This window comes from Lampetra fluviatilis, chromosome 61 (genome assembly GCF_964198595.1).
Source record: "Lampetra fluviatilis chromosome 61, kcLamFluv1.1, whole genome shotgun sequence".
NCBI lineage: Eukaryota > Metazoa > Chordata > Hyperoartia > Petromyzontiformes > Petromyzontidae > Lampetra > Lampetra fluviatilis.
The window spans coordinates 5,503,105-5,516,530 of NC_136335.1; the positions used below are offsets into that span (position 1 = coordinate 5,503,105).

The following is a 13,426-nucleotide window of genomic DNA, read 5'->3' on the forward strand; positions in this document are numbered from 1 at the left end:
AGTTTGCGTGAGCGAGAGATCGGCTGTTGGAGCGGTGCGGCCTACAAGCGCCAACCGCCGAGGTGGCGTCTCAGCCGGCCAAGCCGCTAGCACCACAGGCCCTCGGCACAACGCGTGGCAAAAGTAAGTTAAAAATAAATATACTGTAGCTGTTAAATATTAAACACAAACAAATCTATAAACAGTAGCGGGACACTGTTGATAAGATGTAACGTGTTAAAATAATAGGATTACGAGTAATGATGTAATAGAGTATTGAAGCCGAGACGGATTAAGCTGCCTTGTCGCTAAGGGCAACGGAAATTAACTCATTAAGTAAACTTTCGTAATCGTTACCGTCCGTGTCACGTATATTCTATCTATATTTGTTATATATTTTGTGTTTAATAGAGGGTGTAAGCGACGTCTTTAACACGGTGACCCACACGAGGGGGCAGATCAAAGAGGTTCCGGTGTTGGCTCCGCCTTACGCTCCGCTAATTATTAAAAATTAAATTTAAATTCTAGCAGCGAGCAAAATAAAATGTAACAAGCCAACATAATGAACTCTCTGACTGTATTGACAACTTTTAGTAGTTAATTTTCTGAGGTAAATCGCCTCTAAATGTAAAGAGTTCTCTGTTAATAACGCCAGTTCCGGCCTAACCCCCTCCCAAGCCTTCCCATCGCCACAAAACAACGCCGAATTGTACCTCACCACAGTATAAACGAGACACTAAACCCCATTAACTTATCGCCGTAGGGGTAATAGTTATACTTCTTTATTTTCAGTTAACTGTATTACATTTTAAGAGTTATTTATGTACATTTTAACAATATTCCGTCTCCTCAGAGCACCCATTGGCTCGTCGTTAAGGCAGTCGTTCAAATCCTAAAGTCGCCACCACCATCATAATCGATCATGATCTATCCACTGCTAAGTTAACAAGGCCTGTCTTCATGTCATCATCAGCATTAGCCACGGTATAGTCATCCCTGGATGAAGGCATCTTGTTATCGCCATGCGTGAAGGAGGTTTGTCTATCATTGTCGGCACGTTAAGTCATCACCTCCATCATTACAATCGTAGAGCTGTCACTACAGTCATCACAATGATTATGATCATCATCACAATAATCTTCATAAGAGTAATCGCCATCATCTTCACCCATTATCGCTGCTGCTATTATCACGCAATTAGCTTCATAGTTACCGCTATTATCACTACAGTCACTGCAAGCATAAACCACCATCACCGCAATCATCACCACCTTCATTAATCATAATCATCACCACCTCCCATCAACTTCACCACCATATGCATCACCACTTTCATCATCACCACTTTCATCATCACCACCATCACCATCATCACCTCCATCAATTTCATCACCATAACCATCACTACCATCATCATCATCACCACCACCACCGTCATCATCACCACCACCACTATCCCTTCGAACAATGTGTCAAGCCTAATCCTCCTTAACACTGAATGTGGTAGACTTATGTCATACTGATGACAATACTATATTCCAGAGGTGTGGACTCGAGTCATGTGACTTGGACTCGAGTCGGACTCGAGTCAGACTCGAGTCATGAATTTGATGACTTGCGACTCGACTTGGACTTGCATAACAATGACTTTGTCCCACCTCTGCTATATTCTATCATTTTAAAAAATGTATATATTTTAAAACATTTTTACACGCTTTCTATTAACTCACTCTGTTGTTGTCGTATCCTCAAATCTTGTAACTCAATTTTAACCCATTTCCCAATGTGGTATCAACTGCAAACTTGGTATACTTATGTCATACTGATGACAATACTATATTCTATCATTAAAAATAAAATATCTATTATTTTAAACATTCTTTTTACACGCTTTCTATTAACTCACTCTGTTGTTGTATCCTCAAATCTTGTAACGCATTTTAACCCACTTCCCAATGTGGTATCAACTGCAAACTTGGTATACTTATGGCATACTGATGACAATACTATATTCTATCATAAAAACATTTTTAATCATTATTTTTTACAAGTTATGTTTCGGCTTGGGTCTAATTGTCCACGCTCAACTGACGTTGGCTGTAATTGACCACGGTCCCTTACGTTATGGCAAGCTTCGGGGCCGCGTGGAGTTCTGCCATTACTAGGAGGGTACATTTCATTAAAGCGTGTTTTTAAAAACTTTTTTTATATTACTTATGAGGTACTATCCCTAACCCCAAATGTATGTATGTTGAACTTCTTCCGCACCGTACGTAGCCAACCGTGCTAATCGGATAAACAAACTAAACACAAAAAGCAGTTCTAAAGAAATTCGTTTTCAATCCAAATTATTTAAAAGCGCACAGCTCCAGTGGCTTCTTTATTATATTGGAAGGAAGAGCGTTCCAGACGGCCGCAGAAGCGCATCTGATAGCGCCGCGCGATGCGGTGACCACCGACTTTGTCCGATGGTCGAGCCGAAATCCGCCGCTGCAAGGATGAGCGTAGTTCGCGTGATGGTTTATGCTCCTTCACTAGATCAGCGAGGTATTGTGGTTCATTTGTGGCAAGCAAAAATAGAACCTCACCCAAAAACCGCACTGAGCCCGAGCCCAACCCCTATCTGTAACCCTTGAACCCAAACCCGAATCGGAAACTCGAACCCTATTGCCAAACCGATAAACCTAAGCCCTAAATAAAATCATAAACTGTGACCCCACTGATAATTCTAACCCCTGGCCCTCACTCTAACCCTAAGCCCGAACCCCATACCATAACTTCAACTCAAAACCTGAACCCATAATATTTTCCATAACCCCTTACTCTAAATCTTAACCCCTAACCCGTAAGTATGTATGTTAAACTTCTTTTACACCGTACATAGTCAACCGTGCTAATCGGAGGCACGGGGGAATGGCAACAAACTGAACACAGAAAGCAGTTTTAAATAAATTAGTTTGTCAATCTAAATTATTTAAAAGCGCATAGCTCCAGTGGCTTCCTAATATCGGAAAGACGAGCGTTCCAGACGGCCGCAGAAGCACATCCAAAAGCGCGCGATGCGGCGACCGTCTTTCTTCGATGGCTAGCCAAAAGCCGCTGCTGCTGCGAGGGTGACCGGAGTCCACGTGGTGGTTTATGTTCCCTGACGAGATCGGCAAGGTAAGAAACCGGACAGATATGGTGCCGAACAACTCGCGGTAACGACCGGGAAACACTCCGGGGGCGCTGTACGGCACAACCGCGGTAACCTACGCGCTCGGTGGCCACAGTTTTGCTCGGTGCACAGCGGTAACCTCGCGTTGCGCGTCTGCGTTTTGCGCGGCGCCCTCCCTGTGTCTTCTCTAGGACCCCTCTAGGGCTGCAGGACCTGGAGGAGGAGAGTGAGAGGCGAGGAGAGGGCATGGCGATGTCCGAGGCGGGCCGCGCCTTCAGCGAGCTGGGCCAACTCCTGGGACTGGACTTCTCCGCGCGCGACCGCACAGACGTGGCGCCCCACACATTCCTCTTCTCGCCAAGGGTCCGGGAAGCGGCGGCGAGGGCCGGCGCAGAGGTCGGTGCACGGAGGGGGGGGGCGAGGACCAGCGCGTGGTCCGTGGCGAGGCCGAGGTGGGGGCGTATGGTCGAGGGGTAAGGGAGTAAGGAGATGAGGGGGTATTCTGTTCTTGGGCGTGATTGCAAGATGCTTACGAGTCAGATGCCAATGTGAATGTATGGTATATGTGGAACTTATTTGGAAAAGTGCGTAGCCAACCATGCTAATCGGAGGTGCGGGGGGAAAACGACAAACTTAAAACAAAAAGTAGTTATAAAGAAATTAGTTTTCAATCTAAAAGAGCACCACGGTGGCTAGGAGATGTTAACTACCTCACCTGGTATACAGGAGGTTGTGGGTACAATCCCCACCTTGATGCCTGCTGTATATTCGGAGTTCGCTTGTCTCTCTGCCCGTGGTCACATGGATTTTTGTCCGGGTCCTCCGGTTTTATCCCACCACATTTATAAACGTGCGTTTAGAGTATATTTGTCTGCTATAGATTTCCACATGATGCTAAGCCTGTAAGTTGAGCTATCACCTGTAGCCAGGTCGCATCTGAAAAAGAGCTACACAGCTCAGTCGGCCTTACCTGGCAAAATAAAATTAGTTTACATAATTAAAATAAAGAAATTAGATTTTAATCCAGAATGTCCTGCTGCTGGCCACAACAAGAGGGCTTCAGCAGAGAGAGAGAGTGTCGTTTTGCTGTTCCTCCTCCTTTGCAGGAGCGCAGAATACAGTGGTTTTACTCCACGGTCTTTCGTTTGGGTTGCATGGCCACAGGAGTACTCGTGTCTGACTCCGCTGCCACGGTCGAATGGCCCCGGACCGCTCTTCCGCTTCAACACATTTTCTCCCTTCTTATGTTTTTTCGGTAAAGTCACGTAGGTAAAACATCAAAATGAATGAAAATAAAATAAAATAAAAAATCACGACGTTTCGGAGGCAACAAAAGTCTCCGTCATCAGGTGGGACCGTCACAGCCAGATTAGCTGCATCAAGTCTCACTTGATGCAGAAACGTCGTGATTTTTTATTTTATTTTATTTTATTTTCATTCATTTTGATGTTTTACCTACGTGACTTTACCGAAAAAACCTAAGAAGATGATTCCTTGCAGTCACGAAAGCTTCAAATCTAGACATTTTCTCCCATTTCGAGCAAAGCGTTACAAAATTTGCTGGATTTGAATCGTCACAAATTGGCTGCGTCGCTCTGTCGTCGAGCCCAGGTTGGACTGCCCCGTGAGCTGCTGTTTGGCCACCCCTGGTATAGAGCCTGAGGTTACAGCCAGAGAACATTGGGCATGCGGTAGGGGCTAGAGGGGTAGGGTATATTAATTTCGGGGTATGGGTTACATGGGCACAGGTATGGGGCTTGGGGCATACCTGGATGGTCAGCGGCATGGGGGTACTTATAAGAAGTACGGGGTATTCGGTTCGGGGCACGGGGGTGAGACATTGGGTTTTCAGGTTGTGGCTTGAGAGAATATGCAGTATGGGCATGGAGGTAAGGGATTAGAATCAGAATAACAATTAATATTGGAGGAATCCCATGAGCCATTAAAGCCCCCTTTCACAGATGTCCAGTAAAGGGCAGGGGTCGGCAACCTGCACGGCTCTTCAAGGACCGCTTCGTGACGTTATTTATTCAGGACCACAGTCTCGTGTTCACCACACGGTGCATTGCAGCTCTTGAAATAGTGAGGGGTTTTTTTTCCCCGGGTTAGGGGTATCGTGCATGGCCAAGGTATGTGTGTATGTACGTTTAACTTCTTTTGCACCGTACATAGTCAACCGTGCTAATCGGAGGTGTGGGGGTAGGACAACAAACGAAACACAAATAGCAGTTCTAAAGAAATTAGTTTTTAATGTACTCTAATAGTGTAATAGTGTAAAAGTAGTGTAGTGTAGAGTAGTGCAGTCCAAGCGACTTGGGTGAGTGGGTGGAGATCTTCAGTAGAGAGTAGTTTCCTGTAGCTCTCCGCTACATTTTCACGCCCGTTACTGATGGTCACTCTACGTGCTCCACGTGTTCCGCCTGATGGGAGCTTCTTGTATGTATGTATGTATGCTGAACTTCTTTCGCACTGTACGTAGTCAACCGTGCTAATCGTAGGTGTGGGGTAAGGACAACAAACTAAACACAAAAAGACAGTTTTAAAGAAATGAGTTTTCAATCTAGATGATTTAAAAGTGCGTAGCTCCAGTGGCTTCTTTATTATATTGGAAGGAAGATCGTTCCAGACGGCCGCATAAGCGCATCTGGTAGCGCCGCGCGATGCGGTGACCGTCTTTGTTCGAGGGCAAGCCAAAAGCCGCTGGCTCAGGGCTGTGACGGAGCCATGACAGTGAGCTCCACGTGTGGACGCGTCCGCCTGACCCGGCAGGTGGAGGGTGACGTGACGCGCTGGCTGGAGGAGGCGACACGGAGCCTGCGGCTAGGGGACCCCGTGGGGCTGCGTGCAGCCATCGAGGCCGGGGTCGGGGTCATCAGGGAAGGGGGCCTTGGGGTCGGCGGCCTCGGGACCGGGGCGGCGGGCGCTGGTGACCCCCGGGGCCTCCCGGCGGTGGCCGGGAGGGGGTGGCTCTTCCTGCAGCTGCTGGGCGCTCGCTCCCTGCGAGAGGCGCTGGAGCCCCTGCGGTCATGGCGGTCCGTTCCCCGGCGTCAGCTGGCCTGCTCCGCCTGCCTCCTGGCCGCCTGCTCGCTCTCCCGGCCCGTGGCGCGGCACTTGTGGGGCGGCAGGGAGTGGGTCCTGCGGGCCCTGCTGGAGGTGGTGGGCGAGGGCGGCACGCGGGGAGCGACGGAGGGGAACGAGAAGGCGGCCGACGGGGGAGAAGGGACGAGCGGAGGAGATGGTGGGGGCGTGGAGGGGTTGCTGAATGGAGGTGGAGAGAGCGAAGGAGAGAGCGCGGGAGAGACGGACGAGGAGGGCGACTGGTAGGCATCTGACCGTTTCACCGCCATCCCTCGCACCCGGGTGATCCGATGGAATTATTTAAGAAGTTTGTATTGTTTCTCATTTGTAATTCCCCAAACAAGTGTGCTCATACATTATATACACAAAAACTTTCCCATCTTCGCGGGTCTGGTTCGACGACGCCTCACGGACGCTGCGAACGTTGTTGCGAACGCTCGTTTGCCTCCGCAGCGACTGGGGCGCGATCGCCGCCTCCATGGCGGCCGAGTGCCTGCTGAACGTATGCGCGGGAGACGCGGCGGCGCCACGGAGCCGTCTCCCTCCTGGCGCCCCCGCCGCTTCCGACGTCCCGTCCGGGCGACGGAAGAAGCCGGACGAGAAGCCGGAGGAGGTGGAAGAGGAGGTGGAAGAGGAGGAGGAGGAGAAGAAGAAGACGGAGGAGGAGCCGGAGCCGCTGGCGCCGTCAGGAGGGGACGAGCGGGTGGCGTGGCTCCTGTCGGCCGGCGCTCTGCCCCACGCCTCATCGGCCCTCGCCTCGGAGCGCCCGGCCCTGCTCATCGCGGCGCTCAAACTCATCCTGCTGGTGCACGACCTGGCGGCGTGGGGCCCCGCCAAGACCCACGGCTTCCCCAGCGCTGCCGGCAGCGACGACGGCCGGCGCCAGCTGGGGCGAACTCAGGCGTCGCTGGAGCGGGCGAGGGAGGCGGTGGCGGCGATGTCGGCAAGGCGCGCCGCCCGGCTGGCGGTGTTGGCGGGGGAGGAGGAGGAGGAGGAGCGCGGGTACCTGCGGCTCTACGTGGAGAACCGCAGCGTGGGACGCCTCGCTGGATTCCTCACGCTGCCCGCGCCGGTGCTCGGGACGCCCGGCGCCGACCTGGGGCTGCGCTACCGCGAGCCGGCGCTGCCGGAGCCGGTATAACTGGGTGTAAATCACTGCAAAAACGCACACGTGTGGAAATGGCACGGCTGTGGTCGCGAGATGTTAACTGCCTCGCCTGGTATACAGGCGGTCGTGGGTTCGATCCCGACCCTGACTTCTGTATATTTGGAGTTTGGATGTTCTCTCCGGGTCCTTCGGTGTTTCCGTCCACATCTCGAACTAACATGCGTGTGGAGTATTTGAGCTATCATTTGTGGCCAGGTCACTTTTAAAAAAGTGCTAATAGCTCAAAAAGAGTGGGCTTTACCTGGCGAGGTAAAACATTATATAATTGAGTTTATAGTTTATATCCTGGCCCATGAGCGCTTGCTGATGGGAGCCCCGTCTCTCCGGCTGCTGTGTCCCACCCGGGTGCGTGCGGCCTCCCGTCGACGCGTGCAGGAGGTGGTCTGGTGCGGCCGGGCGTCGTGCGGCTCCCGTGCTGCCGGGCTGCTGCGCTACCGCGTGTGTGGCCGCTGCCGGCTGCTGCGCTACTGCTCCGTGGCATGCCAGCGGGCCGACTGGCGCGACGCCCACAGGGCTCACTGTGTGGTGCCGCCGCCGTTGCCGGCGCCTTCCGACGGGGCATCGGAGCGGCACCTCCGCGACGGCGGCCTCGAAGGGACGCCGTGAGCGGGGCACGCGCAGGCCGGCAAGACGCCGCTGGGCCCCCATGGACCCGAAGGACCCGGGCGCCAGCCAAGGGCAGGATAGCGTGCCGCGGTGGTGAGATGCTAACTACCTCGCCTGGTATGCAGGAGCTCGTCGGTTGGAGCCCGACCATGATGCCTGTATATTTGGAGTTTGCGTGTCTCTGCCCCCATGATCACCGGTTTTCCCTGCACATTTAGAATCCACACGCGTTCAGAGCATTTGGCCACTATAAATTTCCACGTGATGATGAGCCACTTTGTCAAGCTATCATCGCGCGATAGCAAGCACTGGCGGAGCCAATGGGGCAGGGTGGGGTGGCACCTACCCCCCCCCAATGATCCGATCGAAATCCCTAATTTCGATCGGATCATTGGGGTTTATTAGTAATAAATCGGCATTTTGCGACCCCCCCCTGCCACTGTGTAGCATGTTATCACGTGCCAGGGACTCTATGAGATGATAGGACAATAGTCTGAGTCCATAATTGGTAATGAGTAACGGCAAAGCAGTTATAAGTGACTCACAGAATTGTGCGCAGTTGCGTAGACAGTACACGATTTCCCTGAAGGCATTCACCTTCAGCGTGCGCGATGCCGATCATACAACGCGGTTCGAATTCGACCCTCGATCGATAGCTGCGCCATCGCCCCCCCCTACCTCAAAATCCTGGCTCCACCATTGATAGCAAGGTCGCTTCTGTGAAAAAGAGCCGTGTAGCTCAGTGGGCAATTACCTGGTAAAAGAAGAGAAATGGTTGAAGTAATTATAATGGGCGCCAGGGCCTTATGCCGACCGCTGGGGGAAGAGGCAGAGCAACGCGGCTGTGGACTTTCATGTCTGTGGGCTCTTGTCAGCCGTCCGCCCTGCCTCGCCGACCTCCCGTGTTACGTGCCTCGTTTCGCGTCTCTCTCGCCCGCGTCAACTCTCTTCCGTCCCGTCGTTCGTGTCACGTGTCCTGTCGCTTTCCGTTTTTTTCCCACGCTCGCCTATCTCGCGTGTCTCGACCCTGTCCTTAGTCATTTGTCTCGCCCGTCCGTCTCTCCGTCCCACCGTAGAGCAAAGATTGGCGCTGTGAGGACTGAAACGGGGCCTGGGCCAGCGGCTTCTGGCCAAGCCGTTGAACAAAGATGGTCGCTGCATCGCGCGGCGCTTTCAGATGCGCTTCTGCGGCCGTTGTGAACGCTCTTCCGATATTCGGATGCCACTGGAGCCATGCACTTTTAAATCATCTAGATTTGCAAACTCACTTCTTAAAAACTGCTTTTTGTGTTTAGTTTGTTGTCTTTCCCCCACACCTCCGATTCGCACGGTTGGCTACGAACGATGCAAAATAAGTTCAACACACATACAAGGAGTCGCCATCTCCACTCTGAACTTGCAGCGTCCGCAAAGAATGTTCCTGCGCACGCCAACGCAGTGGGTGGTCACGAGCCGTTGGATAAAACTCCACGTTCCTATGCCAAGGACTTGGTAAATGACAAGACCACCCGTCTCCACTCTGAACTCGCACCGTCCACAAAGAATGTTCCTGCGCACGCCAATGCAAGTGGGTGGTCACGAGCCGGTGGATGAAACTCCACGTTCCTATGCCAAGGACTCGGTAAACTGACAAGACCACCAATGACTCCTCATCCAGTTGCCATCGGCTCTGTTTTATTTGAAATGAGGACGATGCTCGTTTTACAGACCTCGGTCTAAATGATTTTTTATTGCCTGCTCTGCCTTTTGCTCGTCTCACTCGAGCCGTTGATTAAAGTTTAACTTTTTTACCGTCTCGTTAACCGCTTGTAGTCGCTTGGTATAGATTGAAAACTCACTTCTTCAGAACAGTTTTTTGTGTTTAGTTTGTTGCCCTTTCTCTGTACCTCGATGAGCACGGTTGGCTACGTATGGTGCGAAAGAAGTTCTCCTGTCACGCCGTGTGTTTTCATCACTCGAATTCGATAGGACGCAATGAATATTTTAAAGTGAGAAATGCGAATTGTATAGAACGCGATAGAGTGAATGGAACTACATCGCACTAGTAGAAATAAGCGGTCGTACTGCTGCCTCCGTGTAGCATAACAAAACGCATTGGGATGCTGGATGCTTCAAGATGCTGCCCACACACCTCAGTCTTCGTTCAGCCTGCGTAAGCATCCCACGTGTTATCGCGGACTGTGCTTTACCCTGTATTATTTTTTATAACACGATTTTTCCATAACGCGGTGTTCTTCAGGAACGCAACTACTACCGCGTTATAGGAGAACAGACTACGTACGTACATATTGTCATTGTCATCGCCGTCGTTGCCCTGTCGGTGAGTGAGAGATTGCCGCTGCGTGGATTGGCACGGAGCGGACGGATCCGGGCGCCAGTGATCGCGCGGCAGAAGACACGCCACAATGGAGACGCCCACCAGGCAAAGGCGCCGACTACGCGCGCAAGAAGGAATCAAAGACGCAAGGCTCCTGAAACCTTGTACCCGGATTGTCCCTCGGGATGGAGCATCTCAATTGAGATGGGGTGGAGGAGGCAGTTTGGGATGTTAACTACCTCGCCTGGTACGCAGGAGGGCATGGGTTTGATCCCGACCCTGATGCCTGTTGTGAATTTTGAGTTTGAATTTTTCTCCCGATCGTCTGATTTTTCCCTCCACGTTTTAAATCAACATCACGCGTTCAGGGTATTTGGCTGCTTCTATAAACTTCCATATGATAATAAGCCACTTCTTTGAGTTGTCATTTGTGGCCAGGTCACTTTCTGAAAAATTATTATATACCTCGTAAGGCCATACCTGGTAAATTACAAATAGTTTCATCGTTTAGTTTTACAACCTAAACATGGTAAAACAACTTGAATTACTTAACAGAAAAATATCACATTTAACAAAAACGCGGTTCCATGAAGAGTCTCCCAACGCTGCTGGTCCTGAGCACGCACAGGGTGTCCCGCTGCCGTGACGTTTCCATCGGCTTGACCCCGTGACCTGACACCGGTAAAGGCGGGCCGGGAAACAAAATGGAGGGAAATGTCAACGGTTTTTCCAAACGGATTTATTGTCGACATTACAAGACACCTACTTGTTCCCTGTATTTTAAAAGCCAAAAGTTGTAGGTTCGTTGTGTGATCGGATGTGTCTGTGAAGCTTTATTGACACGGGGCACAATATTAAACGATACTGAGGGGTTTGACAGTTTGTTTCCAGCGTTCTGATTGGCTGGGGTGGCAGGAGGGGCCTGGGGGTGGGGCTGTCGGGGTGAGGGAAGCCATCTTTCTTCGATGATGACTTTGACGCGTGGTTGCACTGTATATATATTTTTAATATATATATATATACAATCTTATCGATGCATACTATCCATTAGATGTTTTTTGGGTTACATCGCGTAAATATTAACGTCGATAAACCTGCAACTACCCGACACAGCCAATTAGTAAGGTTTATTACATAAACAAAACATGCCAATTCGTTACTAGTATGACGTTTCACCATTAATTACAACTTGCATCATCAGGCAGCAGCCAGAAAGTAATTACAACTAGCATCATCAGAACACAGCCACAACATCAGGCGACAGCCATAAACCTGGCTGATGCTGGTTGTAATTACTGGCGAAACGTCGTACTCGAATTTTAATTGTGGGTTTACTCTCCAACACACCGGTGTGTTGAACTAGTAACTAATTGGCACGTTCTGTTTACGTGACAACCCTTACTAATTGGCTGTGTCGGGTGGTGGCAGGTTTAATGGCATTTATATGTACACGATCTAACCCATAAAACCTCTTGTGGATCATATTGGTCACGAAAGCCTACTACGTATTAAAATAAATGCGTACTGTTTAAATTCCACGAGTGTGTGTGCGCGTATACAGTAAGTCCTCATCTAACGAGATCAATGCATTCTTGAAAAGTGCGCGTTAAGTGAAAAATGCGTAAAGCAAAAAACTGTTTCCTCATAAATGATGTAACAATAACGTTGGAGACACGATGTGCTGCTACTACTACGCCCACCACACAGTGAGATGGCGGGACACTACTGAGGGCACCCCGCCGCGTTAATGTATCACTCCGCTCAGCTGCGGGGCTCAAGAAAGTAGTTTGTCGTTGACCGCTCAGAAATTAACGTCATAACGGTGCGAATTCTGCCTTGCGTGAAAAGTGTTCCCGAATGGAAGAACCGCTTTATAGTGGAAACGCGTTTTAGTGTGAAAACACCGCGCGTTAAGCGAGGACTTAGCGTATAGTGTATATCACTCGCGTGTGTGTATATTTCAATGTGGGGTGGAACAATGTTCCTGTTTGTCCAGTTCAAGTGTCATTCTGTTGAACCAGGTGATAAGTCAAGAGGCCAGGAGGATGAGTCTCATTTCCCAGAGTGCCCTGGGATATTATTTGGCCGGTAGGGGGAGGGGCGGGGCAATGATTGCTGCGTGCGATCCCAATTCGAGTAACTTGCGGTGTCATTTTTCTAATTTGGCAAATTTGGACCGCAACGCCCGGCACGCACAGTGGGGCCTGCTCTTGCGAATGACATCACGGGATCTTTAAACATCCACCGGGAGACAGGAGACGGCGTTTAGCCGTACATTACTTTGGTCAAAACGTACACCGCAGCAGTGATAACCAGGGCGGCCGCTGTATTCGAACCACCAACATCTAGAAGCGGCGAATGCGCACCGCTGCTGGGGTTTCCGCGTCATGGGGGCGGCTGGTCGCCGTGTGACTGCACGAAGTTCCCGCTGTTCACTTCGCTGCGGTCAGCTGCAGGTGCTGCTGCTGCTGCTACGAGTTGTCGTCCCGAAGGTGCGACCCGGTACAGTCCTCGAATCGGCGGAGTCAGCATGTGTATCCGGTGCCGAGGTCTGGCGGTGGCAACGTGTGTTGAGCCCTGCATGCGGTGGGACTGCATGGCTTATGATGACAGACCGAGGCTGAACGAGGTCATGTCCGAGTTTGGGTCTGCAGTGGAAATGGGGGCAGCGCTAATCGCTGCTTCTGCTGCTGTCACAGTGGCTATTCCTGCTGTGAAGATGTGGATGCTGATGCCACGCGGCCTCGCGTCCGTGATTTTTATGCGCGGGTGGATATCCGACCGGTGCCCCTCGTTAACGGTGGCCAAAACAAAATGCTCAGCCGTCGTTGGGCGAGTGCCGTACACGGGAGGCCACGTTTCCTCCGCTCCGTGTTCCATGCAGCGTGACCCATGCCACGTTATTGCGTCTTCGATCTCGTGCACGCGTGTCCCACCCCTTGTTCCTTCCAGCGTGCTCCAGGTCGCGTTGGTTGGTTTATGTTCCTACTCTTTGGTTCTTTCGGTAAAGTCACGTGGATAGAAAAAAAACATTTCATAGATCGCGACGTTTCGATAGCGACACAAGCCATCGTATTCAGGTGAAGCAATACAGCAGGCGGACTGCTGAGGCAGGAGGAAA

General features: G+C 51.0%; 1 protein-coding gene across 4 annotated transcripts; it reads left to right on the plus strand.

Moving 5' to 3' along the window:
• LOC144951159 (uncharacterized) lies at positions 1-13,354 on the plus strand. 4 transcript variants are annotated; one of them, XM_078881285.1, is made up of 6 exons: positions 1-123; positions 3,328-3,532; positions 5,906-6,456; positions 6,668-7,349; positions 7,758-8,081; positions 9,065-13,354. In XM_078881285.1, exons 2-5 carry the CDS (start codon positions 3,383-3,385, stop codon positions 7,986-7,988), a joined length of 1,614 nt encoding a protein of 537 aa, XP_078737411.1. In that variant the 5' UTR covers positions 1-123; positions 3,328-3,382; the 3' UTR covers positions 7,989-8,081; positions 9,065-13,354. The 4 variants fall into 4 exon arrangements, with proteins under 4 accessions (XP_078737411.1, XP_078737410.1, XP_078737412.1 ...); XM_078881284.1 differs by lacking the exon at positions 1-123 and adding an exon at positions 515-1,014; XM_078881286.1 differs by lacking the exons at positions 1-123; positions 9,065-13,354 and adding an exon at positions 515-1,014 and having other exon boundaries at positions 7,758-8,355.
• The last annotated feature ends 72 nt before the right edge of the window (positions 13,355-13,426 follow it).